General features: G+C 50.0%; 12 protein-coding genes and 1 non-coding gene across 13 annotated transcripts; 6 read left to right on the forward strand and 7 right to left on the reverse strand.

Moving 5' to 3' along the window:
• Positions 1–58: 58 nt before the first annotated feature.
• ABF1 (DNA-binding protein ABF1) lies at positions 59–1,948 on the reverse strand (the record flags this gene model as incomplete). Its single annotated transcript, XM_022608242.1, has 1 exon — positions 59–1,948. The coding sequence occupies one exon, from the start codon at positions 1,946–1,948 to the stop codon at positions 59–61; it is 1,890 nt and encodes a 629-aa protein (XP_022464757.1).
• A 195-nt stretch (positions 1,949–2,143) lies between these two features.
• Positions 2,144–3,286, forward strand: RAD27 (multifunctional nuclease RAD27; the record flags this gene model as incomplete). Its single annotated transcript, XM_022608243.1, has 1 exon — positions 2,144–3,286. The coding sequence occupies one exon, from the start codon at positions 2,144–2,146 to the stop codon at positions 3,284–3,286; it is 1,143 nt and encodes a 380-aa protein (XP_022464758.1).
• Positions 3,287–3,458: 172 nt separating this feature from the next.
• KNAG0E02530 (glucose-6-phosphate 1-epimerase) lies at positions 3,459–4,349 on the forward strand (the record flags this gene model as incomplete). Its single annotated transcript, XM_022608244.1, has 1 exon — positions 3,459–4,349. One exon carries the CDS (start codon positions 3,459–3,461, stop codon positions 4,347–4,349), a length of 891 nt encoding a protein of 296 aa, XP_022464759.1.
• Positions 4,350–4,561: 212 nt separating this feature from the next.
• On the reverse strand, positions 4,562–4,634 carry KNAG0Etrna1A. Its single transcript has one exon. It is a non-coding gene; the product is annotated as a tRNA-Ala (tRNA).
• A 2,189-nt stretch (positions 4,635–6,823) lies between these two features.
• Positions 6,824–9,361, forward strand: YTA12 (m-AAA protease subunit YTA12; the record flags this gene model as incomplete). The annotated part of the gene is made up of 1 exon (XM_022608245.1): positions 6,824–9,361. The coding sequence occupies one exon, from the start codon at positions 6,824–6,826 to the stop codon at positions 9,359–9,361; it is 2,538 nt and encodes an 845-aa protein (XP_022464760.1).
• Positions 9,362–9,644: 283 nt separating this feature from the next.
• VBA1 (Vba1p) lies at positions 9,645–11,381 on the forward strand (the record flags this gene model as incomplete). The annotated part of the gene is made up of 1 exon (XM_022608246.1): positions 9,645–11,381. The coding sequence occupies one exon, from the start codon at positions 9,645–9,647 to the stop codon at positions 11,379–11,381; it is 1,737 nt and encodes a 578-aa protein (XP_022464761.1).
• Positions 11,382–11,535: 154 nt separating this feature from the next.
• Positions 11,536–12,408, reverse strand: PDL32 (putative ADP-ribose 1''-phosphate phosphatase; the record flags this gene model as incomplete). Its single annotated transcript, XM_022608247.1, has 1 exon — positions 11,536–12,408. The coding sequence occupies one exon, from the start codon at positions 12,406–12,408 to the stop codon at positions 11,536–11,538; it is 873 nt and encodes a 290-aa protein (XP_022464762.1).
• A 306-nt stretch (positions 12,409–12,714) lies between these two features.
• On the reverse strand, positions 12,715–16,158 carry SEG1 (Seg1p; the record flags this gene model as incomplete). The annotated part of the gene is made up of 1 exon (XM_022608248.1): positions 12,715–16,158. The coding sequence occupies one exon, from the start codon at positions 16,156–16,158 to the stop codon at positions 12,715–12,717; it is 3,444 nt and encodes a 1,147-aa protein (XP_022464763.1).
• A 534-nt stretch (positions 16,159–16,692) lies between these two features.
• Positions 16,693–17,817, reverse strand: ADH3 (alcohol dehydrogenase ADH3; the record flags this gene model as incomplete). The annotated part of the gene is made up of 1 exon (XM_022608249.1): positions 16,693–17,817. The coding sequence occupies one exon, from the start codon at positions 17,815–17,817 to the stop codon at positions 16,693–16,695; it is 1,125 nt and encodes a 374-aa protein (XP_022464764.1).
• Positions 17,818–18,048: 231 nt separating this feature from the next.
• YPF1 (aspartic endopeptidase) lies at positions 18,049–19,836 on the reverse strand (the record flags this gene model as incomplete). Its single annotated transcript, XM_022608250.1, has 1 exon — positions 18,049–19,836. The coding sequence occupies one exon, from the start codon at positions 19,834–19,836 to the stop codon at positions 18,049–18,051; it is 1,788 nt and encodes a 595-aa protein (XP_022464765.1).
• Positions 19,837–20,183: 347 nt separating this feature from the next.
• Positions 20,184–22,424, reverse strand: ZAP1 (Zap1p; the record flags this gene model as incomplete). Its single annotated transcript, XM_022608251.1, has 1 exon — positions 20,184–22,424. One exon carries the CDS (start codon positions 22,422–22,424, stop codon positions 20,184–20,186), a length of 2,241 nt encoding a protein of 746 aa, XP_022464766.1.
• Positions 22,425–22,560: 136 nt separating this feature from the next.
• LOG1 (Log1p) lies at positions 22,561–23,247 on the forward strand (the record flags this gene model as incomplete). Its single annotated transcript, XM_022608253.1, has 1 exon — positions 22,561–23,247. One exon carries the CDS (start codon positions 22,561–22,563, stop codon positions 23,245–23,247), a length of 687 nt encoding a protein of 228 aa, XP_022464767.1.
• Positions 23,248–23,445: 198 nt separating this feature from the next.
• TIM54 (Tim22-complex subunit TIM54) lies at positions 23,446–24,849 on the forward strand (the record flags this gene model as incomplete). The annotated part of the gene is made up of 1 exon (XM_022608254.1): positions 23,446–24,849. One exon carries the CDS (start codon positions 23,446–23,448, stop codon positions 24,847–24,849), a length of 1,404 nt encoding a protein of 467 aa, XP_022464768.1.
• Positions 24,850–24,886: the final 37 nt, after the last annotated feature.

A 24,886-nucleotide genomic window follows, 5' to 3' on the forward strand; every position in this document is an offset into this window, starting at 1 on the left:
AACACATACATACATAGGGACCAGACATATACAAAGTGGACACCTACCCAGTGGTATATCATTGACCTCTCAGTTCCGGCTGGATGTTTTCATCTGGTATGCTTGTATTCTTGCCGTCCTCGCGCGGGTCCTCTTCCGGAGTCCCGTCGCTCCCAGGGGCAGCCTGCTGTGCGTCGGTGATACTCTCGTTGTCCCCGTTGCTGCTGCTGTTGCTGTGCTCGTCCCTTCCCAAAATATCTATGTCCGAGTCGCGGTCTGCGTCGTTCCCCTCGTCCTCGTCGTCGTCCTCGCCGTCGACTTGGCCAAGTCCATGGGACTCGACCTCTTTGAAGTGCGACGACAGCAGCCGCAACTGTTCCGCAACGTCGTGAGGGAGCTTGTCGTCCGGTATCTCGTCGAGGTTGATCCCCTCGTCGACTGGCTGATTCTTGTTCGACTGGGTGTTGTGTTTGGACCGCTTGATGTACCGTTCGAGGTCGTCCTCTGGGAGTGCCGGCCCACCACGTTTCAAGGCGGTCGACTCGCTCATCGCTGCCTGCGCTGCCGCCTGTACGTCCTTGGCGTCCTCACCAAGGTGTGAGTCCTGGTCGTGGCCATGATGTTCCTCGGGCGACCCTTCTGGGGTGCCGTTCTCGTCCTCGAGCACTGTTCCGTGGGCATTGTTACTTTGACGCCTGCGTGGGTGATCCGTGCCTTGCTGATCTGATCCCTGTAGGTGTTGTGTCAGCGCTGAAGCGGCAGCCGCGACAGAGATGGACGAGAGTGGTGGTTGTGTATTGTACAGAGATCGGATAACTGCACCAGAGGACTTACCGAAGGACAGTTTGTGGAGGTTGGAGGGGGAGTTTTGGCCCGCCGCCCCCGCCCCCGCAGCACCGGATGGAGTGACTGTACTGCTACCACCACCACCACTGCCCAATGTGGGTGTTGTTGGTTTATACTCCCCCATTTTCTTCTTCTTGAGGACGAACCTTGCCTTGTAAGTGGTGACTCTTCTCGAGATGAGCGAGGTGAATTTCTTGGATATGTCGTCATCTGAGAGGTGGTACCTTCTCTTGATGATCTCTAGAAGTCCCGATTCCTCGACGAACTGCGACACTTTAAACTTGTTCATCGAGTTGTTCCCCCTGCGGTACAGTTCCTCTAGGACCTCGTCGAAGTTGAGGTCGTGTTGCAAGATACGGGGCACTTTCGTGAGCACGAACTTATCTAGGGCCATGTTCTCCTCTAGAGAGTGGTTATGGTACGGCTCGATCTTTGTGACGATGAAGGGTCCCCTGACCGGGTCCTCCTGCGAGAAACTGATCCCGTGGTCCTCCAACCGTGCCCCGCCGTCGCCGTGTTCCTCGTGCTTCCCCTCGAGTCCCTTATCGGTCTCCCTCTTCAACTGTACGTGTGAAGTACTGGCGACTGCACCTTCATCATCTTGCACTGCAGCGACAGCAGCTGCAATTGCCGCACTAACGTTCGCATCACCACCGTTAACGTCCGTCTCCTGTTCTTGGTCTGTACCACGCGCGGCCTGTTTCCCCGCTAGAGAGTGCAGTTCTGAATGCGACAGCACATCCGCTGCCGTGGCCGCTAGTATCGAATCCACAGTCGGATGTGGCCGTGGAGCGAAACCACCAGAACCACCACTAGCGGGCTCGTTCTCCTCGGGGGACCCAGTAGTCTCGTTCCCAGCGTAACTGAGCAGCACTTTGAAGGGACACCCCTTGAGATGGCACGCGAAAGTGAAGTGCTTGTTCTTGTGTGAGTTCTTCAATATAATGGGGCACCTGGACTTGAACTCGTAGTCGTTAATCACGTTGTACCACTCTTGCAAGTCCTGAAACTTGCGCGTCCCGTCACCGTCACCCACATCACCCACGTCGCCGTCACCATCACCACTCCCGACGGCGAGGTAGTTGTTTATCACGGGATGCTTGTACTCGTAGTAGTTTGTCATCGCACAGCCCAACGTCGAACGTGACTACACTCTGCTGCCCGTCTGTCTCTGTTTCGTTGAAGGTTACAATCAACAGCGAGACGTTCGAGAAGTTTCAATTCAAAAAGATTTTTCACTTCTTCGCGATGCCATAATCGATGGTGGTTGATGGCGGCGGTTGGTGGCGGTTGGTAGCTGGCTTCGGTGCGATTGGCGATGGGTATCAAGGGTCTCAATGGGATCATCATGGAGTCCGCGCCGCTGGCCGTGCGCAGGAGCGAGATGAAGGCGTTTTTCGGGCGGAAAGTGGCCATTGACGCGTCGATGTCGCTGTACCAGTTCCTGATCGCCGTGAGGCAGCAAGACGGCGGTCAATTGACTGACGCTGAAGGCGGTACGACGTCGCATTTGATGGGTATGTTCTATAGGACTCTGAGGATGGTCGATAACGGGATTAAACCGTGCTACGTGTTTGATGGTGCGCCGCCCGCGTTGAAGCAGCACGAGTTGGGGAAGCGGACGCAGAGGCGTGCTGAGACGGAGCAGCGGCTCAAGGAGGCGACTGACCTTGCGGAGAAGGCGAAACAGGAGAGGCGGCTCGTGAAGGTCTCGAAGGAACACAACGAGGAGGCGAAGAAACTTTTAGGGCTTATGGGGGTCCCCTACGTGGACGCTCCGGGGGAGGCAGAGGCACAGTGTGCTGAGTTGGCCAAAGGTGGGAAAGTGTACGCCGCTGCAAGTGAGGATATGGACACTCTGTGTTACAAGACGCCGTACCTTTTGCGGCACCTGACCTTCTCAGAGGCGAAGAAGGAACCCGTCCAAGAAATAGACACCCTTGCGGTGCTCGACGCCATGGAACTCACGATAGAACAGTTTGTCGACTTGGGGATCATGCTTGGGTGCGACTACTGTGAGAGTATCAGGGGGGTCGGCCCAGTGACCGCCTTAAAACTGATCCGCGAACACAAATCCCTCGAGGGGATAGTACAGTATATAGACTCTGGCAGCAACGAGAAGTGGAAAGTGCCCGAGAACTGGCCTTACAAGGAGGTCCGCAAGTTGTTCTTGGACCCGGACGTGACCCCAGCAAGCGAGATCACACTTAAATGGGAGCCGCCCCAGGAGGAAGAGCTTGTCAAGTACCTTTGTGGCGAGAAACTGTTCAGCGAGGAGCGTGTTCGTAGCGGTGTCAAGAGGCTCCGCGCCGGTCTCAAATCTGGAGTCCAGGGAAGACTCGACGGGTTCTTCAAAGTCGTCCCCAAGACGAAGGAACAGCAGGCTGCCGCCGCGGCGAGAGCAAAGGCCGCCAGGAAAACGACAAAGAAGAACGGCAAAGTCACCAAAGCAAGACGCTGACACAACTAGAACTTTGTATAGACTCAAAACACCTCCTTCATCTGTAACTCCCACTCTCTGTTAAAAAAAGGAGATGCTTCTTATAAAAAGGGAGAAGACGACGACAACGAAGACAACGTTCTGTTCAATTGGTCTTCCCTCTCTCTCCCCAGAACACACCACCAAACACAATATGCCTGTTCAAGAAACCGCCACCGAGGTGCTGCTTACACATCCTGCTAACAAGGACACGTCCGTGTCCATTTTGAAGTACGGGGCCACCGTGCTCTCCTGGAAGTTGAACGGCGAGGAACAACTGTGGTTGTCCACTGCTGCGAAAGTGGACGGGTCCAAACCTGTCAGGGGTGGGATTCCTCTTGTGTTTCCCGTGTTTGGCAAGAACGAGCACGACGAATTGCTCAGCAAGCTCCCACAGCATGGGTTGGCCAGAAACTCCACTTGGGAGTTTTTGGGCCAAGTCAAGGATTCTCCACCAACGGTGCAATTCGGACTCAACGAGAAATTGGCTAACCCAGAGTTGCACGCCCTGTGGAAGGAACGGTTCAACTTGATCCTGACCGTCGAACTGGGTGACGATTTCCTAAAGACCGCCATCGAGGTCGAGAACCCTTCCACCGCAAGGGAACTCCAATTCAACTGGCTGTTCCACACCTACTTGCGTATCCCAGACATTGACGGTACCATGGTTTCGAACCTTGTCGGCACCAAGATGTACGACAGTCTTTTGAAGGAGACGATGGTTGACAAGCACCCGGTCGTCACCTTCCACGAGGAGTTCGACTCCGTGTACCAGAACGTCGCACCAGACCGTGTCGTGCAAGTGGTCAACCAGGGGAAACCATTGCACACAGTCAAGAGGGTCAACCTCCCAGACACGGTTGTTTGGAACCCATGGGTCGAGAAGGCCGCCGGGATGGCTGACTTCGAACCAAAGACTGGGTACAAACAGATGGTCTGTATTGAACCAGGTCATGTCCACGAACTAGTGCACTTGGCGCCAGGTGAAAAATGGGCTGCCGCTCAGATCTTATCCAAGGACGCACTCAACTACCAAGCCATTTGAATTGTGTGGCACTTCAACCAAAAAACTGTTTTCCATAGGGAGCGCGTTTGCCCGCTTGATACAATCTACTATGTAGCATGAGCAAGTTTATATGTGTATGCGTGTATCTTTTGATTTAGTTGAAGTACAACAGACCATCAGAGGGAAGAGCAAGCTGGAGTCGTTCAGGTCATGATCTGCTAGGGAAGTAATTAAAAAGAGGCAAAAAGAAATGGACGAGTCCGGAGTCGAACCGAAGACCTCTCCCATGCTAAGAGAGCGCGCTACCAACTACGCCACACGCCCGTATGTTTCTTGTTTTTGTAAAATATTGTATTTGTCCTTGTGAATTACTTTTCTTGTTCCTTTTATTTTTAATCTAGAATATAGCTTTTTCCCAACTCCATTTCAAATCTGACAAGGTCTTGCCCTTTATATACTTTTTTTTATTTCTGGAGGTCTCATGGGATTATACAGAAAGTTTGTGTATAACTCCACAAGGTTGCTATTGGCGCTACACCGTTTGAAGTTAATCTAGGATACACCCCTAATGAACCATTAATAAAGACACGAAATAATGCTTCCGCGCGCAGTGATTCTGCGCCGGAACTATCAAAGAAGTTAGCTGCTATTACATTAAAAGCAAAGGATTTCCTAAAGGAACGTCAAGAAATGATGAAACCACAAGAAAATCCGCAACGTGAAGATTTACAGTTACAAGTTGGAGAGATAGTATTACTAGATCGAAACTTTTATTTAAATTATTTGCCAACCTTACCATCATTTATAAATCTCGTAAGTTTCGTTTAGGTCGGATTGTTAATTGAAGACAAAGCCTTGCGCCGTACTTCCTCGCATTTCCGTGACCTTATCTGTACTGTTACATTTATACCACCCATGGAAGTCACCGTCACCAGTTTCATAACAGCCTTTGTCTTTGCCGTTGCACCCAGAGCATAATGCTTTAGTACTAGGGCCGACGAGCAGTGTACCCTGCCAGGTGCCGCCGTGAGTCATTGTGATGCAGATAGCGCTGAGATATGCACCTTTCTGGCTTTCGAAAGCGGCAAAAATGGCTCCTGTGATGGTTTTCTGATCAGCTGTAGTGTTACAATAGCTACTTGTTGCCCAATATTGCTAGTACATACCGCCCATTTGCCCGGATATATGAGCACACTGGTTTGCTGAAGACCGCTGCTTAATCTGGGAGGCTAAGTTCCATATGCTGTTACCACCTACCCATAGCGAGCTGCTGTAAGTGTCAGCCAAGTAATAGCTAGTAAGCAATGATAGAGGGATAGCAAACCGGAGCCGCAAACGAGTGTATATGAAAAAATTTGTGATGAGTAGGACAACGAGTAGGAGCTTTATAAATGTCAAGTCCATGCTCACCCGTGTTTGACCTACAACAATGTTTTGTAAAACTAATATTAATGTATATGAATAACTTTCTGATGGATCTAGTCACTCTATAATTAATGTTTAACCTCTTTATGGGAGGAAACCGTAATCACATACAAGTATACACGTACATATTTGTGTCTATACGTCCGAGTGAGATATTTTTCACTCGTTATCTCGTCTTCCACGGCATGCTTAACGCCAAGTAAGAGTATTGACGTGATTCTTGTTTAGTTAATGATGCAGGTGCTGCAACATCAAAAATATATGAAACCCAGAAATTACACGGTATTCAGTCACAAGGCAACGCCACAACTTTCTTCTACGTGATACAACACAATCTCTCAACCACAAGGCAATCGCATAACAACATGCAACAGACAATAAGCAACAAGTAAGCCTTAGAGTTTATAAATTTGTAGAACTCCCCTTGGGAATGGACTCATGATTCGTTTAGCTCTTACACCTACATTTGAAGATTTTACTAGACGTTTCCAAAAAGTACACAATGTTGTGTGCTGGAGGGATGATGCAGTGAGAGTTGGGGTACCACTGTTTGAAGATTCTCTCGAGAGTTAATGTCCGCATTTTAGTAGCATATGCATGCGTATTTGTGCGTCAGAATGCCGATCCCGTTCTAAGTCCCGTAATCTTTCATTGACCGACTTGTATTATGTATTCACCGCATCTGACGCAAATCCTTGTATACTCGATAGTCAAGCACACATCTTTCTCCCTCTGTAGCAGGATACACCTCAATCCAACTATGTAAATATAATAGGTCGTGCTATTAAATAAAGCATCGTCATCGTTGCGCTAAAAAGGCGGTTCAAGAAACGCCTCACTTAGACCACCCAACCAAAACAGTTATCAACAGCTGTGTACTGTCGCTGATCACCATCGCGCATCACTCTCTTGCCGTATCAGGGACCTGGCAATACCGTCACTCGTTCGGGTAACACCCTCTAAGTACTATTCGAAAGTTTAATCGCAACTCGAAGACATTTACCACTGCGCGAAGCTGATACGTCACCTCGGGATACTCGCAGGTGACAGCACAGAGACCGTTTGGACGGTATTGCTGAAACAGTGTAATGAGCTCAAGAGCTGCTTCCCCACTGCGGCGCGTGTTGACGCGCAGGCTCACGTGTACGCCCCGTATGTTGCTGTCACCCTATACAGTTTGTAGACGGCCGTTACATTGGACTACGATTGCAAGGAAGTCAAAACCGAGGAATTCTTCTGAGTCCACTCCGGGGAACCATAACACTGTGGATTCCAATGATGAGGATTTTGAAAGGGTAAGGAGGCAAGTACAGAAATATTTCAAAGAAGGTGGCACAGAGATGCAGAGAAGGCAGATAGATGAGGAGTTGAAGAAACTGGAAGACACTGTGGCCAGGCAACAGAAGCAGGAAAAGGATCTAGAACAGCAGGGTGAACCCCTAGCGGGAGAAGCACGTACTGCTAAAGACGGCGAGGATGCTGCAGGGAAACCTTCGACCTATACGAAATCCCCCTCCGATGCCTGGGACAAAAGACAAAGACAAAAGGCGTTTGATGATGCCAAGGAGGAAAACCCTTTCTTCACTCCAATAAACGAGAGAAATAGTTCGAGTAATGGCGGTAACAAGGGTCCCCAAGATACGAACAGCAGCGGTGGGGCTCCACCACCGCCACCAACGAATAACGTCAATCTGTTCCAGTTAGGGTTGACCTTCTTTCTGATATCGTTGCTGCTCGATATGTTTAATAAACCGGAAGAGACCAACGAAATATCGTGGCAGGATTTCTACACGCAATACCTGAGCAAGAATTACGTTACCAGACTCGTCGTAGTCAATAAGGCACTCGTTAAAGTAATGTTGAATGAAATGGGCCAGTCACAGTCGCCCCAAAACACAAACATGGTCTACTTCACTATAGGGTCCATCGAAAGTTTCGAACACAAACTGCAGGCAGCGCAGGACGAACTGAACATAGACAAGGATTTTAGAGTACCCGTGATATATCTACAGGAGGGGAACTGGGGCCGTGCCCTGTATCAGATCTTACCAACGGCACTTATGATTGGTGGTATAATCTGGCTAACGAGAAAATCGGCACAGGCAGCAGGTGGGGGACGCAATGGGATCTTTGGCTTGAGCCGTTCCAAAGCGAAACAGTTCAACACTGAAACAGCGGTGAAGGTCAAGTTTAAGGATGTGGCCGGTTGTGATGAGGCGAAGGAAGAGATTATGGAGTTTGTCAGTTTTTTAAAGGAACCGTCTCGGTACGAAAAAATGGGTGCCAAGATCCCAAGAGGGGCCATTTTGTCAGGACCACCTGGGACCGGGAAAACTCTGCTGGCTAAGGCTACCGCTGGTGAAGCAGGGGTTCCATTCTACTTTGTCTCAGGGTCCGAATTCGTGGAAATGTTTGTCGGTGTAGGTGCGGCTAGGGTCAGAGACTTGTTCAAAACCGCAAGAGAGAATGCCCCATCTATTGTGTTCATAGACGAAATTGACGCGATAGGTAAAGCCAGACAAAAGGGGAACATCTCCGGTGCCAACGATGAAAGAGAGAACACTCTGAACCAAATGCTGGTAGAGATGGACGGGTTTACCGCAGCAGACCACGTTGTGGTCCTTGCAGGGACCAACAGACCAGATATTCTGGATAAGGCGTTGCTGAGACCAGGTCGTTTCGACAGACACATAAACTTGGACAACCCAGAACTATCAGGACGCAAAGACATATTCGCGGTCCACTTGCAAAAATTGAAGCTGGCCGGCGACATCTACGACCTCAAGAACAGATTGGCGGCCTTAACTCCAGGCTTCTCCGGTGCAGATATTGCCAACGTTTGTAATGAAGCTGCTCTTATTGCCGCAAGGAACGACTGCGATTCCGTGAAGTTGGTTCACTTCGAACAAGCTATTGAGAGAGTCATAGGCGGTGTGGAAAGGAAGTCAAGACTGCTCTCTCCAGAGGAGAAGAAGACAGTGGCGTATCACGAAGCTGGCCACGCTGTCTGTGGATGGTACTTGAAGTATGCGGATCCGCTTTTGAAAGTGAGCATAATCCCTCGTGGACAAGGTGCACTGGGTTACGCACAGTACCTGCCCGGTGACATCTTCCTGCTGAGCGAGCAACAGCTGAAGGACCGAATGACAATGGCATTGGGCGGGCGAGTGTCTGAAGAGCTACACTTTGAGTCAGTGACCAGTGGCGCATCTGACGATTTCAAAAAAGTCACCGGAATGGCGCAGGCCATGGTAACCCAGCTCGGGATGTCCCCCAAGATTGGATGGATCAACTACCAAAAAAAGAGTGAAAACGACCTTACAAAGCCTTTCTCTGAGGAAACCGGAGACACGATCGACTCTGAAATATACAGGATCGTTCAAGAATGTCATGAACGGTGTACAAAGCTCTTGAAGGAGAAATCTGAAGACGTAGAGAAAATCGCTCAATTGCTGCTCAAGAAGGAGGTCCTCACGAGGGAAGACATGATTCACCTGTTAGGTAAGCGGCCTTTCCCTGAGAGAAACGACGCGTTCGACAAGTACCTGAACGAAACTGAGACTGAGCGTATCAAGAAGAGTGAAGAGCAAGATGGGAACAGGCAAACGCCAGATCCTGTAGCGTGAGTCGGTTCCTTCTTCTCTCAAATTGTACTGCGACTGCATGTAAATACAATATATTCTAGCACCATTTAACAAGTTCTCAAACGTTATCGCTTCGTTATCTGTGATCAACATGTACAATGTTCGCAGATTTGCGATCGTTCTCTATTATTTTTCAATATATAACACCACAATGAGTCAGATAGTGAAGATTAAGAGGATTCATTGCTAGAAGGGTGCTATGTCGAGGACTTTGGAAGGCTAGTTACGTCGTAATTTGTCGGTTATCAGTGTCTAGTGCCTTACGATGGAGGCTTTAGATGAAACAACGAGTCTTCTGCCGGACCCAGTCGAGTCATGCCCAAATGACTTGCCGGATGACACGAAACTGGAGCAAGAGTATCATAGGGACAACATGGCGTTGCCCAAGGGACCGATTCTGCTCTCCCTGTGGTTGGGTAGTTTTGTGAGTGCGTTGGACGGTACCGTGGTTGCCAATATCATGAATTCGATTGCTGCTGAGTTTGCCGAGTCAGACAAGAAACAGTGGATCGCAACCAGTTACCTGCTGACGAACACTGCGTTTCAACCATTGTACGGCAAGTTATCCGACATCACTGGCCGGAAAGTCGCCGTGATAACAGCACATTTCTTCTTTGCTCTGGGGTGTCTTCTAACGTGCTTTGCGCAGAACGTGACGCAGTTTTCTATAGCCAGGGCTATCTGTGGTATCGGTGGTGGTGGTATTAACGCAATGAGTAGCATCACTGTCACGGATATCTGTTCCGCAAGGGAGAGAGGTGTGTATCAAGGGTATGCCAACGTGGTTTTTGGTACAGGACAATTACTCGGTGCCCCGATTGGTGGGTTTCTACTAGATAGCATTGGCTGGAGATCTATCTTTGGAATTCAGGTGCCCATGCTGATGCTATGCTCCGTGCTCGCACTCAAGAACGTCAACATAAAACTGGTCCACATTCCTCCACGGAACGAGAGGTTTACCTGGAAAAACTTGAGCAGAATTGATATCTTTGGGTCAATCAGTCTCGTCGCAACAATATCTGGTATATTATTCCTAACTTCGTCAAACTGGAACAAGTCACTACTGGGAATCTTTACCGTATTGAGTTTTTCGCTCTTCATTTACATCGAGCTGTACGTGGCTAAGGAGAGAATCATGCCCTTCGAACTCTTGAAGGGATCATTTGGACTGTCGTCTATTGCGACGGTGATCACTTCCTTTATTATATATGGGGAAATTTTCAGATCACCAATTTATCTACAGTTGATTCAAAATGTTAGCGTTACTGTGACAGGTTTGTATTTGATTTTCCCCTCAGTCGCCATTGCATTAGGTTCTATTGTGACAGGATCCATCCTGAGAAACACCAAGATGGATCTGGCACACTGCGCTGCTGCTATAATTTTTGGCGGTATGATAATGCAATTGGCTGGGCTCGCATTATCCTACTACTTGTTAAGCCACGTGAATCCTGCATTAGACCTAGCAGACCTGCCCGCGAATCTATTTTCTGCTGCTACGATTTATTTCGTATCGGACTCCATCTGGTGGAAAATCGTCTACGTGGGAGCATTAGTCATTGGATCATCCGGGTATGCATCCTTGCTCGTGGCTACACTAGTCAGCATTGTTTTCACTGTGGACAGGTCGAAACAGGGAACAATTACTGGTATATTCTATCTATGGAGATCCATCGGTAACGTTCTTGGTGCCTCCATCACGTTAGTGGTGTTTGAAAGATCGTTGGGCAGGATGTTATGGGAATTTATGTTCGGCGATTCCTCGACTACAGGCTCCTACCGTTTTAAGAAGTCAGAATACAGAAGACTGATCTCAGATTCAAGCTACTTAAGAAAGGGACCATTCCCAGCAAAAGCACTAGCTGGGTTGTTGAAGGTCTACAACAAAGCTTTTCTGATTTCTTATGTGCCAAACATGGGACTGTCGATTCTAGGGATCCTTGTTGCGTGGATGCTGTACAGATCACATGGCAAAAAAATGCTAGAATCTTCTGCCAATTGATTTGATACAACCACTTTTTGGCAGCTCATATTATGAGGTTTTTTCATTTCCAACCAAAGTTTAGAATAGATATATATTATTGTCATTACATTATACAATTTCCAATACATGTCAACGTACAGATACGGAAACGAGTGAAGAGGAATACGAGGAATCATATGCTAGGACGCCTGATTCTTTGGAGCTTTTCTCCCTCCTGTTCCAGATATGTTGGCAATATATCCTCTAGAGAACCCGACTGTACATCAAATTTCATCAAAGTGTCCACATCAATTCCCAGCAGAGCACACTCCTCTCTACAGGAATCAGGGAAGAATGGCTCGTATGGGTAACCAAGGTAGTACATTATGATAACGTTTCGAAGGTCCTTTGAAATTAGGTTGCCCAACAGGTATAACCTCAACGCAAACGCCATGCTCTTACAGCTAATGGCAGGTGGAACACCGGCATACCCGGTACATAAGCCGGGGATAATCAAACCATCTATATCTTTTGGTGCATGCATTAATGCGTTCCACATGGCATTGAAGACAGGCTTGTATCCTGTGTCTAGTGGAGCTCTAGAGTCGAAGACAGGCTTCGTTGGTGCTACCACAGTAGGGCAATGAATAATGTATCTCATCCCATCTCGCTGTTGTTGTGTACGAGTGAGTGGGCAGTTCAAGAGATCCACCACAGTGGCCGACCCGACTGTATGGTACCTACCGCCTAACTGCTCTCTGAACCACTTTTCAAAGGGGATCCCGCCGAAATACCGTCGTAGAGCGAGATCGAACCCACCACCCAAGTATCCAAAGCAATTCCCAGGCGATACTATAGCGTACTGTTTGCATGCATGTTTATCGTTACCGGTACGTATATTCTCCATCAAGGATTCGAGGTACCCATGGTGGATACACAGTATCTTGTCGTTCTTCGGAACAGCCTGCGGGATGAAGCGCTTCCATAAGTACGGGACGATCTCATTGGAGTCGCACAAAATGATACGAATCGGACCCGGTTTCATCACGACTGTATCTTTCGTCATGGACGGTTAAAAGGTCGTGTAGGGTACAGTTCCCAAGATTTTATGTATCTAACTTTATAAATAGCTCAAAACTCCGAATCTTTGGAACAAGTTACTTTAAGGAATAATTCTTATTAAACGATAAAATATAAAAAAGAATGATGACGTTTAACATCAAATGGCGAGGACTCGAACCGCAACCAGTAAATTATTAACGTTCTTGTTTTCTGTGATTTGAATGTAAATATAGTATTATACAGGTAAGTAAAACAGAGACACTTCATGTGGCTTAGTAGATGCCATATGAGGTGCCCAAATTGATTAGATTCAATTCTTGCGGCCAAACAACTTCTTCAGTTTCTTGCCGAAGTTACTTGACTTTTTTCCATCCTCGGTTTTAGATCCTTGCGCTGAAGTCTCTGATGTATTGGTATCATTACGAGTCTGGGTTTGGGCTGCTGGAGAAGCACCAACCATTGTACTATCGTTCACACTTGCAGTACGCATGAATCCCTTGTCTGCGTTTGGTTTACTGGAACCAACGGGCTTTGACACCGACCTCTGGTTATCACTGCCCAATTGCTGGTGCTGTGGTGCGGACAAATGATTGTCTTCTCTATGTCCTGTCGGCACCATCTTACTCTTGAGGAACGATAGACCGCCTGATTTATGCTTGGATCCCCCGGACCGCGCATCGGATGCGTTGCCCCTGTTAGAAGGTATACTCTCATCGTATTCCTCGTCCTCAGCATCAGAGTCCTGGAAACGCGAACTAAAACCATTAAACAAGGTAGGGATATCGTCTTTAGTAGAGTGATGAGGCGTCTGTGCATTTGATTGACGGTCATATCCTCCGTCCATCATACCGTCTTCACCAGCCATCATAGCTTCCCTGAGCGACTGTTTTTTAAATCCTAGACCCTCGTTCTTGTTTCTTAGTCTTTCAAAACTCGACCTTTTCTGTGGGGGTTCCTTGGGGTATAAGATACTATTCAAGGCCGGATTGGGTTTTGCTGCCTCCTTCTTGGGTTTGGTGGGCGTACTTTTCGTCCCTGTTGGGTGTGTCGTTGGCCTAGCGTGTGTATGGATGGCATCCCCTTTGCCTAATTTCGACGCCCTCTTAGAATTCGAAGAAGATAGATGCTTTGCATGGCCCGCGGTTCTCTCCTTCGATTGGGAGTCCCTGCGTAAAGTACCATCCGCGGCGGCTGGAGATGCAGTTTTCTTAGGAGGCGTTTGGCCAACAGAAGAACTTGGTCTTAACATTTTCCGAGATGGCTTACGAGGAACCAGGTTTTCAGTGGACAGTTGAGCGTTCAACCTAGTGTTCTCAGCAGTTGTCAATTTCAAGTAGGCACTGTTTGCAGGCGAATCTGAAAATTTGGATCCTCCCTTTGAATGTGGACTGCTCTTCTTCAGAGCTGACTTTATCGGAGTCCTTTGACGACTAATTTGTTGCATCCCAGGCGGCCTCAATTCAGATTGCGGACGTCTTGGGCTGGTTTGCTTGGTTGGGGTAGAAGACGTCCCTTCCGATGAATTGCCTCTCCTCATGGTAGCACTCTTTTGTGTGGCACCATCACCAGAAGGTTTCTGATTCCCTCTTTTGGACAAATATGGGTTGGTTGAACGAAGATAGCCTGCCATGCTCTTCTCTGATTTAACCGCCTTTTTCACCACAGCATTGTTGTCTGATGTGCCCTTCTTAGAGTAACTGTTGTCCTGCACCGCTTCGGAGTTCTCATGGAAACTATTCCTAATGCGCTTTGGATTCATGGGCGGGATATCAGGATCTTGTAGGGGAGTGATCCTCATATTTTCCTGGGTCGATTTATAAGACGAAGCATCAGAACGTAAATCATTACCATCGTTTTCGACCTCGTTCGCTATCGACGTTGCAACATCCGGTTCTTTAGACCTCAGTTCATCAGAAGCAACAAGTTCATCGTCGGAACCACCACTTAACACAATTGGTTTGATTTCTTCAGACTCGTCACCAGTGGTAATCATTTCATCATTTTCGTAAACGGATGAGTCGTCGTAAACTGAAGAGCCTTGGTCAACGAAACTTTGACGCGAAATTCGGGGGTTGGAGTTCGTATCATCCTGGTGCTCAACGTGATCAACGTTTATAGTAGGCGTTTTACTCTCATCAGGCGCTTTTTGAGTTGGCTGTGACTCTTCTTTGGATTTTGTTGCTTCTATGTTAGCCTCTGCCTGTGCAGGTTGGAGATCCTCTACTTGTGCGTCTGCTGGTTGAGCTTCCGCTGCCTGAGACTCCCTTGTTTCCACTAATTCAGGTTGTTCTAAATAAATATCTTCATGTTCAGTTTCCACTGGATGATGTTCTGTAAGTTCATTCTTCACCGAAGGAGTCTCCAACGCCTGAGTTTCCTTGGTTGCGACGTCCTGGGACTTATCATCAACAGGTTCAACCTCCTGCTGTTTATCTTCCACATCGTGTGGTAATTTGCCCTGTTCCTCCAGCTTTTCCTCCATTTCAGCGGCCAAATCCACATCTGGTTTGCTTAACATATCATTCACTGACGGGATTGCCTCGCCATTTACTCTCGAGTCATCAGAGTCTACCAATGTTGGGAGTTCGTCCTCTTTGACATTGTCCAATTCCACTGCCTTCAGTCCCTGCTGATCATTGCCCACTAGAAGACCTGCAGTTTTTGGTTCCTCCCTTGTAGCGGGTGTTGCAATCGGTTCAGGTTCCTCGATCTGATCGACACTACCCTGCTGCATATCCCCAATTCTTTCTTCTAGTCGGATGTTTTCTTCCAACAGTTTATCGAGTTCACTGACTTCGCCAAGGATCTTTGAATTTGAGCTCTGCTCCAGTTCCAATTCCAGTTCAGTTTCCTCTCGCATAGAAGTCTCAATCATTGGAAGTGATTTATCTTGATGGTCATACTGCCTTTGCTTTGGTTGCTGCTTCTCCTCTTTTTGCGCAAGAGCGACTTTTTTCTTCTGTTGGTTTGCTGCCCCAGCAGTGTTCTTTGGTGCACCGCCCTTCTTAAGGTCGCTTGTACTTTTCCTGTGCGTAGGAGCACTGCCACCTATCGAACTGTGCCTTCTCGCGGAGTTATTCGTTGAGTCGCGAACGAGCGAGTTATTTCTCTGCTGAGTACTGCTGCTAACACTCCTTCTTGAGTCTTGATGTTTCAATTGCATGGAGTTAGACCTCCCAGAGAACGGATAGTGTCCCGTCAGCGAGTAAGAAGCCCTTTTCTTCCTCTGAGCAATCTCCCTTTCGATGTTCCTGTTCTGTTCTGCGGGTACCTCTACTGCGACAAGCCCATATGGCCCCGGGATGTACTTCTTGACCATCTTTGGCTTCTGCTGCTGATAGACAAGATTGGACGTTTGCTCCCCACCAAACTCTTTGAATGCGTTATGCGCTTCTCTTGCGCGATTCCCAGTTAGAGAAGACGACCGTGACGAGGTGCGCGCCGCACTTGGCATACTGCTAGTCCTACGGTTACTACCACCACCACTGCTACCACCTTCGGCACGCGGTTTCTCTCGCAAAAGCGACTGCCTTCTCTCTGAAGACGGTTTCATATGAGAGTACGACAAAGACGACAACCTCTTCACGGAGTTGGCCCTCTGTGGTGCGTTGTAACTTGGCAACTTCGAGTAGTCCACCGCTCTCCCGTTCGGGGAGATGGCTTTGCCCAGCGCAGCCGCTGCTGCCACGGCGTCAGACCCGACGGGCTCCGCGTAGGGACCCATGTAACTTACCCTTCTGTTACTGCTGGACATGCTTTCGAGTGACTCGGGTGCAAGTATCGCTCAGAATGCTGCCCTCGCTCCCAACAGGGGTCTCCTTTTACCGTGTACAACATGAGTATCGAAATCCGTGTTTCCCTGTTTTTATTTATTTTATTTTTTTTGCTTCGACGTCCTCGAAGACACAGGTAGAGCAGGACTCTGAGAGCAGTGTAATCAAGGTTCTCAACGGATGCTTCTGGTCCCCCTTTACCTTAGTTGTAGAGGGTTGGTATGTTAACTTCAGGGGGGGTTACCGTTGGGGGAAATTTATGGGCAATCCTGAAGCAAACCTTCGAGAGTAACGCATGTAAAATAAAGGGTGCCCTGGGGACAGCTTTTGAGGTTTCTCGAGAACGTTCCCACGATGCGTATACGCAACCGCATCCTTAGGGAGGGTCCTATGTAGTCGAACGGCCACTCTTACCGTGGTATCGCGTTTGTAGAATGTAGAACAGCTGTGCATACTTACAGTATATATATATGTATCCAGAAGGGATGTAGTAAGCCTGCACAGGTTGCAGTAACTTATTTGGCCGTGTCGACGACGTATCTGCCAAGGATCTTGCCCGCCTCCATCAGCTTGTACACTGCTGGGAGTTCAGAGAGACCGACCACCTTGATGGGGGACTTGATGAGTCCTCTGGAGAAGAAGTCCAGAGCCTCTCTCGTGTCTGCCCTGTTACCGACGTACGAGCCCTTGATGTTGATGGACTTGACCACATGGGAGAAGACGTCGGATTTGACGACGGAGTGCGCTGGGAGACCAACGAGCACGACGGTCCCACAGGTTCGCACGTACTTCGTGGACAGAGAGATCGCCGCATCAGAGACAGAGACGTTGATCACACCGTGAGGCCCACCGTTCGTAGCCTTTTGTATCGCAGCAACCATGTCGCTGTCTGTCTTCTGCTTTGTGAAGTCGATGAACACTTCCCCACCAAGAGACTTGAATAGTTCCTCCTTACCGGGCCCGCCATCGATCCCGATCACTCTCAGACCCATGGCCTTCCCGTACTGCACGGCAAGAGACCCTAACCCGCCAGCGGCACCGGAGATACACACCCACTGGCCTGGGCTCAAAGAAGCTTCCTTCAGAGCTTTGTAAACGGTGATCCCGGCACACAGCACTGGGGCCACCTCGGCCAAGTTGGTCCCCTCGGGGATCTTCGCAGCCTGCACCGCATCCGCAGTAGCGTACTGTTGGAAGGACCCGTCGTGGGTGTAACCAGAGAGATCCGCGTGTTCACAGTTGGACTCGTGCCCTGACTCACACAACTCACAGGACATACACGACCCGTTCAACCACTTGATCCCGGCCAAGTCACCGATTTCGAAGTTGTTGACGTTGGACCCTTTGGCAACGACGACACCGGCGCCTTCGTGACCACCAACGAGAGGCAGCTTCACTGAAAGCGGCCAGTCACCCTTCCAGGCATGCAGATCCGTGTGGCACACACCAGAGTACTTCACATTCACCAGGATCTCGTTGGGTTTGGGCTTGGGGACTGGGATGTCCTTGTAGTGAAGATCCCCACCGTGCTCATAGAAGATTACACCCTTTTGAGTCTGCGGGATCGAAACCGTACTCTGCAGTCTCAAAAACTGCTTGAAATTGGACCGTAGCAAACTTTGCGCCTGAAACCTAAGCATTGAACCGTTACCGAATGTGTGTACTGCAGGTGCTGACCTCCTTCCTCACTCCTCCTTTACTGCCCAAACGTCCAAACGGTGTGGAAATATTGAACAAAAACGCTTATTATTATATAACGACAGCGAGAAGCGTCCGAAACGGGAAGGCGTCAGAATCGCAACGACGTAAAAATGCATGACTCTGTCGCCTCGAGGTCTCTGATAAGAGCTGGAGTCACTCACGGCTGGGGATCATTCCTGCGCCACTTCGTCGTCGCCGTCGGCGTCGACGTCCTCGTCGCCGTCGGCGTCGACGTCCTCGTCGTCCTCACTTCCCGATGACGCGTCGCCAGAGATGTAGTCCGCGTCCGCGTCCTCGTCGTAGCGCATGCCCTCTGCACTGCCGTCGTCGAGGAGGATGTCCAAGTCGCTGCTGGCGGGCTCGCACGAATCGCTGCCCGGTGTGGTGTCCACTATGACCGTGTCGTAGCTGAAGTTCCAGAACTCTCGGAAGTCCCCGCTTGCGTAGGCCACTAACGAGACACTGCCGACAAGGCAGGGAACGACGTACAGCATGGCGGGCTGCGCAACGTCCCACACATCGGCTGCCACGAGGCAGCCGCACAGGGCGACTATGTAACTTACCAACGCAACGGTCGAGTAACGCCCCACGTACCGGCCCAGGTTCAACAGGTGGAACTCGGTGTCCTCGTGCACTGAATGCCACCGCCAAATGTCGAACTTGTAACACATCGAGATGAACAACCCGGGACAAATCACGTCCCCGGATCCCAAAAGTGCGTAGTTCAAGCCACTACTGACCCCGGGACCCGCAGAGTCTCCATTCCCAGCAGTGGGCAACAGCAGTTTGACGGGTAAATCCAGGTTGTTGGCTACGGTGACCATGACGTTGGTTCCAAACACGAAATACACGTCGTACAGGAACAACCCGCATAGCAACAGCATACCGACTTTCAGATCCTTGAGGTTCCAACGGCTGATGGTCCAAATGGTCACGTTCATGGACAGGATGTTGGACACGATCCAGTTGTTAGGGTGCCAGTAGTAAATCCAACTTGTAAGCCCTGCAAAACACAGCGACCCGACTTGGATCCAATCGAAATACACGTTCGCCAGCTGCTGCCCCATGGGGATCGCCGTGGGTTTCATCGCCTCGCATTGACCACACCTTCTCAACTTGCCCGTCTTGTCACTCACGTCTTGGTCATCGCGTACACCAAGGGACTGGTCATGGTAGTACGGATTCACGTCGACACACCCATCGTTTATGCTATGTGCCTCCGCGTTATCATCCACCAGTGAGACCCGGTATCTGGATGCTACTCTCAATGGGTTACACCGGTACTTGTGGCACACGACACGGAGAGCGGACCGCCAAATGTTTGCCGTCACGGAGATAACGCTGAAGCAACCTTCCCCCAGGACGAACCAACGGAAGATGCGTGCGAAATGGGGCAGTTTCCCCCAGTGGTGAAGGTAGTACAGACCCACTAATGTGGCCGTGATCACGATCGGGGCGACGAATGCGTGGCCCGTTGAAATGTCACCGCGAAGCCAGTCGTCCTCGTGCAGCGATGCCGATGCACACTCGAGACGACCCCTCTTGTTCTTGTTCATGTCCTTAATCATGCATTCTGAGTTGACTTCGTTGTCCGTTGGGTCAAACAAATGATGCTCCCTCGTAGGTGGCAATGCCGTCGTGGGGATAGACTTCACAGACAGCAGGGTCCCCAAAACAATCAATACCGTGGCCATGACAAGAAACGAAACCTGGTAGGACACAAAATTGTCATGGAACTGCATGATCTTGTGCGTTAAATACTTGGTCCACTCAACAACAAACTGTGCCGATCCAACAAGACTAGTAGGAACACCATTGTGGTCAGCACCCATATGGGCTGTCCTCTTGTTAATCTCGTTAAAGACAGCCTCTAGTTCCGAGTTGGCAGGGCGCTCTCTCTGGATATGGTCGTTCCCCCACTGAAACAGCTTCGAGACATAACGTATACAATCATTCATCGTACTACACCTTTGTACTTCCCGTGGTTGCAAATCTAACAAACAGTACCTAGAGAGTACAAATAATACACTACAGTAGGGCTGAACATACACCGATTATTATATATATTATATAAGAATATTTTTCCATAGTGTATAATTTTTGATGGGTTCGCCCCTAACATAGACCTCGCCCCCAGTAAAGTGGTATAGAAGCAAAGCTGGGGGGTCCTGTACATGTAGTTTTATGTATATACGTTACCTTTCCGGTAAATCCAACTATCTGTTGTTTGTAGGTGGGTGTGAGACGGAGCCTCTCCCTCCCCCACCACGGTTGTAAACCCGGCATATTGAACTTAAGAATATTACTACTTGCAACGCGCTGAATGGAGTTCCATCTTGCCCTTGTTTGGGAATTTCTTGTGGCACTTCGAGCACTGGAACCCCTTCTCGTGCGTCTTCATGTGTTTATTGAGGTTGGACGATTCGATGAACCGTTTGCCGCAGACGGCGCACTGTAGTGGTTTTTCGCCCGTATGCGTTCTGACATGGATCTTCAAAGATGAGGATATCGCAAACCGTTTGCCACAGATATCGCAGTGGTACGGTTTCTCGCCCGAATGGATCCTAAGGTGCTGTTTCAGAGTTTCGTCGCTGGAGAAACATTTTTGGCACTGCGGACACTTGTACGGCTTGTAGCGGGTGTGCACCTTCAAATGGCGCGCTATCTTTTGTCGCTGTGTAAACGTCTTACCGCAGCCGGCCCAAGAACAGGTGTACTGCGACTGGCCTCTTGGGAGATGGTCGTTTTCTAGATGGTCGTTCAGCTCTTTGCAAGAGCCGAACTTCAAGTGACAACCCCCCCACTTGCACTCAACTGGATCGTGTTCGTTCCGCATATCCGTATGAATCAGTTTTGCAGTGGGTTGCTTCTCCGGCTTTACCTTTGGTTCTGGGACTTTAATGTTGAAGTTGATCCCGTGGTTGTCGTTGATATGGTTGACCAGGGAGCAAACGTCTTGCCCTTGGAAGTGACAGTCTTGCCAGTTGCAAAAGTAATCATCGATGTCGTAACTGGTGCTCTGTGGGATGTGTTCCATGAACATATGCTTTTGCAAGTCTATCAGGTTTTCAAAGGGACTCGTGTGCGAACACTGGTCCCATCTGCAATGGAGAGCATCAGGCTCGTTCTTCTTAAAAATCCAGTTGAAGTCTATTGTGTTGCGTGGGTCGTCCCCACCCGCAGTCAACAAGCTATTCGGAGTGAGCGGTATCGTCTGTTGTGATAAAGTTGGATCCTTGATATGTGGGTGCAAGTGTACTCTATGGTGGTGGTGGTAATTGTTGTTGTGTCCGTTGCTGTGCTGTTGGGTCACGTTCTCCCGTGGTTCACTGGATTCAGTCCTGGTAATGCCACCGAGCAGGTTAAGATTTTCCGTTGTGTTCCCTCCCGAGGCCGTGGGTTCCTCGAGGTGGTTATGATGCGTGTGGTTCATGTGTTTTGCCAGCGGTGCCTCGTAGAGCGAGGAGATGTTACAAAGGTCCTCGAGGATCTTCATATCTGCTGTTTTCAATTGGTTCTCCAGGGGCACCGTCGCCGCGTGAGCGTGTTGTTTACCGATTTTAGCAGCGGCGTCGTTGTCCCCGTAGACATGCTGCTGGTGAGCCTCGTTGTTCTCGCAGAGTTGGCAGTACCTATCGAAGAAGTCTACGGCCACTTGGTCTTTACTGTTCTGCATGATCGAACCCGAGTTGTTGGGCAATCGTTCCGGTGGTGGGAGCCCCAACGACGCACAGTCCAAGTCGCAACTCAGGTCTATAAACTGTTTCATAGTCGCATTCAATTGACTACTACTGGGGACGGCCCCCCCGTGCAACAGCTCATCGTGGTAGTTCCAAGGCGGACACCTAGAGTTGGTAGTCGTTGTCGTTTGCACGAATGGCGGTACTTTTGCGGTCGTGGACTCGACTGCACCTGCATCTACACAGGGGTCCTTGCTCTCCATATGGTCTACATCGCAACAGACTTCTAGTACCTGTGGAGCACAACTACAGTCATCCCCCTGAGCGGGCGACCCAGCGGCCAATCTCGCACCTTCGGACTTTACCCTCTTGGCACTGGCACTCGGGCGACAACTTTGCTCCAACAACCGTTTCTGCCCCAGCGACGAGACACCAGCACCTGCGGTACCACCATTGGGCAACGGCACGAGCGGGTAGTACGGCGCACCACCAGTAAAGGCCACATCCCCATGGAAATCGAAGAACTCAAAGTTCTCACACTCATCCGCGAGCGCATGCCTTCCCTCTTGTTGCTGCAACAGCAATGAGTGTTCCGGGGACAACGGACCACTGGCCCCACCCTCCCCAGCCCCATCCTCCCCTGCCCTCCCATTCCTGTGGACATGCCCGTGGATATACGTGACGTTGTTGTAGTTGTGAATATGGCCATGAACGACCCCCTCCTCCGCCCACTGCTGCGTCCGCTGCTGTTGATCCACCTGACAGCCCATCCCCCACTCGCCTCGTCTCAGGGAACCCGACCAACCAACCCAGAAACCGACCAACTGAGAACCAACTAAGAACCGACGTCTTAAATAGCAACGCATCGCTCTCTGGAAACAACCCTCGAGGTCATGAAGTTGTGTAAAAAATAAAACACAGTGAAGGAATAACTCGCGGCGAGAGAGGGTTGTAGTTGTGGTTGTTGGATGCAGAGGGCAGAGGGTATCAGGAGACGGAGTGATGACGGTGCAGAGTGTGTGTGTGTACTGTGGTTCGTCTGCTGGGAACAATGAGCTGTTTGGGCAGGAGGCTGCGAAGCTCGGTGCGTTGCTGTACCAGCTAGGGTGGAAGCTGGTGTACGGTGGCGGGACCACTGGGTTGATGGGGTCTGTTGCGAGCGCAGCGATGGGTGTGAGGAGGGACGGGAGGGTCCATGGGATTATCCCTGATGCTCTGGTGGAGAAGGAGAGGGAACCCTGTAGCGACGACGACGGGTTAAACGAACAGCTGTCGATGACGGTGGATAACCACAAGGGGTCGACGCCGCTGTCGCGGGCGTGTGGAGAGACGACCGTTGTGTCTGATATGCACACGCGGAAGAGGATGATGGCGAAGGAGAGCGACGCGTTCGTCGCTATGCCCGGCGGGTACGGCACTTTCGAGGAGATCATGGAGTGCATCACATGGTCGCAGCTGGGGATTCACAACAAGCCAATCGTGCTGTTCAACATCGACGGGTTTTACGACTCGTTGCTTGCATTCATCAGGAATTCAATCGATAACGGGTTCATCAGCGAGAGCAACGGGAAGATCGTACAAGTCGCTGACACGGCACAGGGAGTCATCGACAAAATTGTGCAGTACAACGCCCCAGAGGGCAGATTCAACCTCAACTGGGCCGACGAATGCGAGGACCCAAGGCATTAATCAAAGGGTGAGCAGTTCCAGGGAGGGAACATTCAGATATAGACGTTCTCCCCTTGAATAGATCTACTCACACGTACATGCAATAAGCGTTGGAAAATATTTTATAATATATATTTCCATATCAGAACGTATTGATGCAATGACCATTTGGTGGTTTTAGAACTGTAAAGGTGCTTTAAGAGGGGCATACACTAGGGCATGTCTGATCCCGGTCCAGTGAAATCTGCGGAGAGAGTTGGCGCTGCAGCCCCGACTGCGAAGAAACCCACTGGGTTCTCAAACCCGGCACTCAGGGCAATGGGCATCCCGGTGATCAAGTTGCCCTCCAGGAATTGGATGATCTTCTGGTCTGTGCTCGCCGCAGGGGTTGGTGGAGTTGCCTTCGACAAGTACAAACAGAGGCGGGTCATTGCGGAGTACACGGATTCGGTACGTGGGAGGGCAGAGGCCCAGATGCCAGTGGACAGACTGCCGCGGAAGGTCACCGTGTTCATCGCGCCGCCGCCAAACGACTACTTGGATACGTCGTTGAAACTATGGAGACGGTACGTGAAGCCGATTCTGTTCTACGCTGGGGTCGACTACAACGTCGTGGACGAGGACAGACAGGGCGTTATAAGAACATACGTCGCCAACGAGATGCGGTCGCTGAGAAGGCAAAGGATCGTGCAACAACAGCAAGGGTTGAACCCTGCTCATACTGTAATACGGAGTGAGAGTGATAGTGATGATGAGGCGGGGGACCCACATTTCAGACATAACTTTGATTTCAGGAAGATCGTCGGGATCTTCTACAAGAAACCTCCCCCCCAAGAGATCATCAGTGAGGATGCACAGACTGAGGATGCAAGACTCAGCGGTGGCGTGATTTGTCTTGGGAGGGGTGCGTACAAAGAGTATATCAATGGTCTGCATGAGGGATTGTTGGGACCACTGGATCCGCCAGAACCCGCCCCAGAGACAGAGACAAACTCCACTGACCCTCCATCGAATATGCCTGAGACTAATACAGGTAACGTAAAGCCCAGCAGCGATGGTCAGGTGTCGTTAACGGACGCTGCTGCATCACTTCTCGACGACCTACCTGAGAAAAATGCAGAGTCTGCACCAGAAACCCCAACGGAGACTGCACCTGAAGTCCCAGACACCAAGGTGCTGAAACCGTTCATTTCACCAGATGACTACGCCGCAGTGGAGACCCCGCCAGCGGAACTCCCCGAACTCGGGTCTGCCATTATAAGAGACCCGAAGACGCATGTTCCGATACTCCTACACCAAGCGGTGCTCGTCATCCCGGTCCCAAATCTCATCGGCTTCCTCACAATCCCAGAGAGGATCTACAGATTCTACCTGAAGAGGAGACACGCGGAGGAAGTCTGCTCAGAGGTCACACAGCTCGTGAACCAGAGTGATGTCAGACCATTCCAGTACCCTACAGACCTGGCGCTGGGCAAAGGTGAAGAACAAGACTGGCCCAAGAGATGGGTCAAGCAGGGACAAGAGAGAGGAAGCGAATGGATCCAGGAATTGAGGGGCGACGAAAGAATAACCGGACTAATGTCCGTTTACAACAATTCTATCGACACCTCCGATGAAGAATGATGCGGTATCGGATCCTCATTGTATGCCACAGCACCAT

This window comes from Huiozyma naganishii, chromosome 5 (genome assembly GCF_000348985.1).
Source record: "Huiozyma naganishii CBS 8797 chromosome 5, complete genome".
NCBI lineage: Eukaryota > Fungi > Ascomycota > Saccharomycetes > Saccharomycetales > Saccharomycetaceae > Huiozyma > Huiozyma naganishii.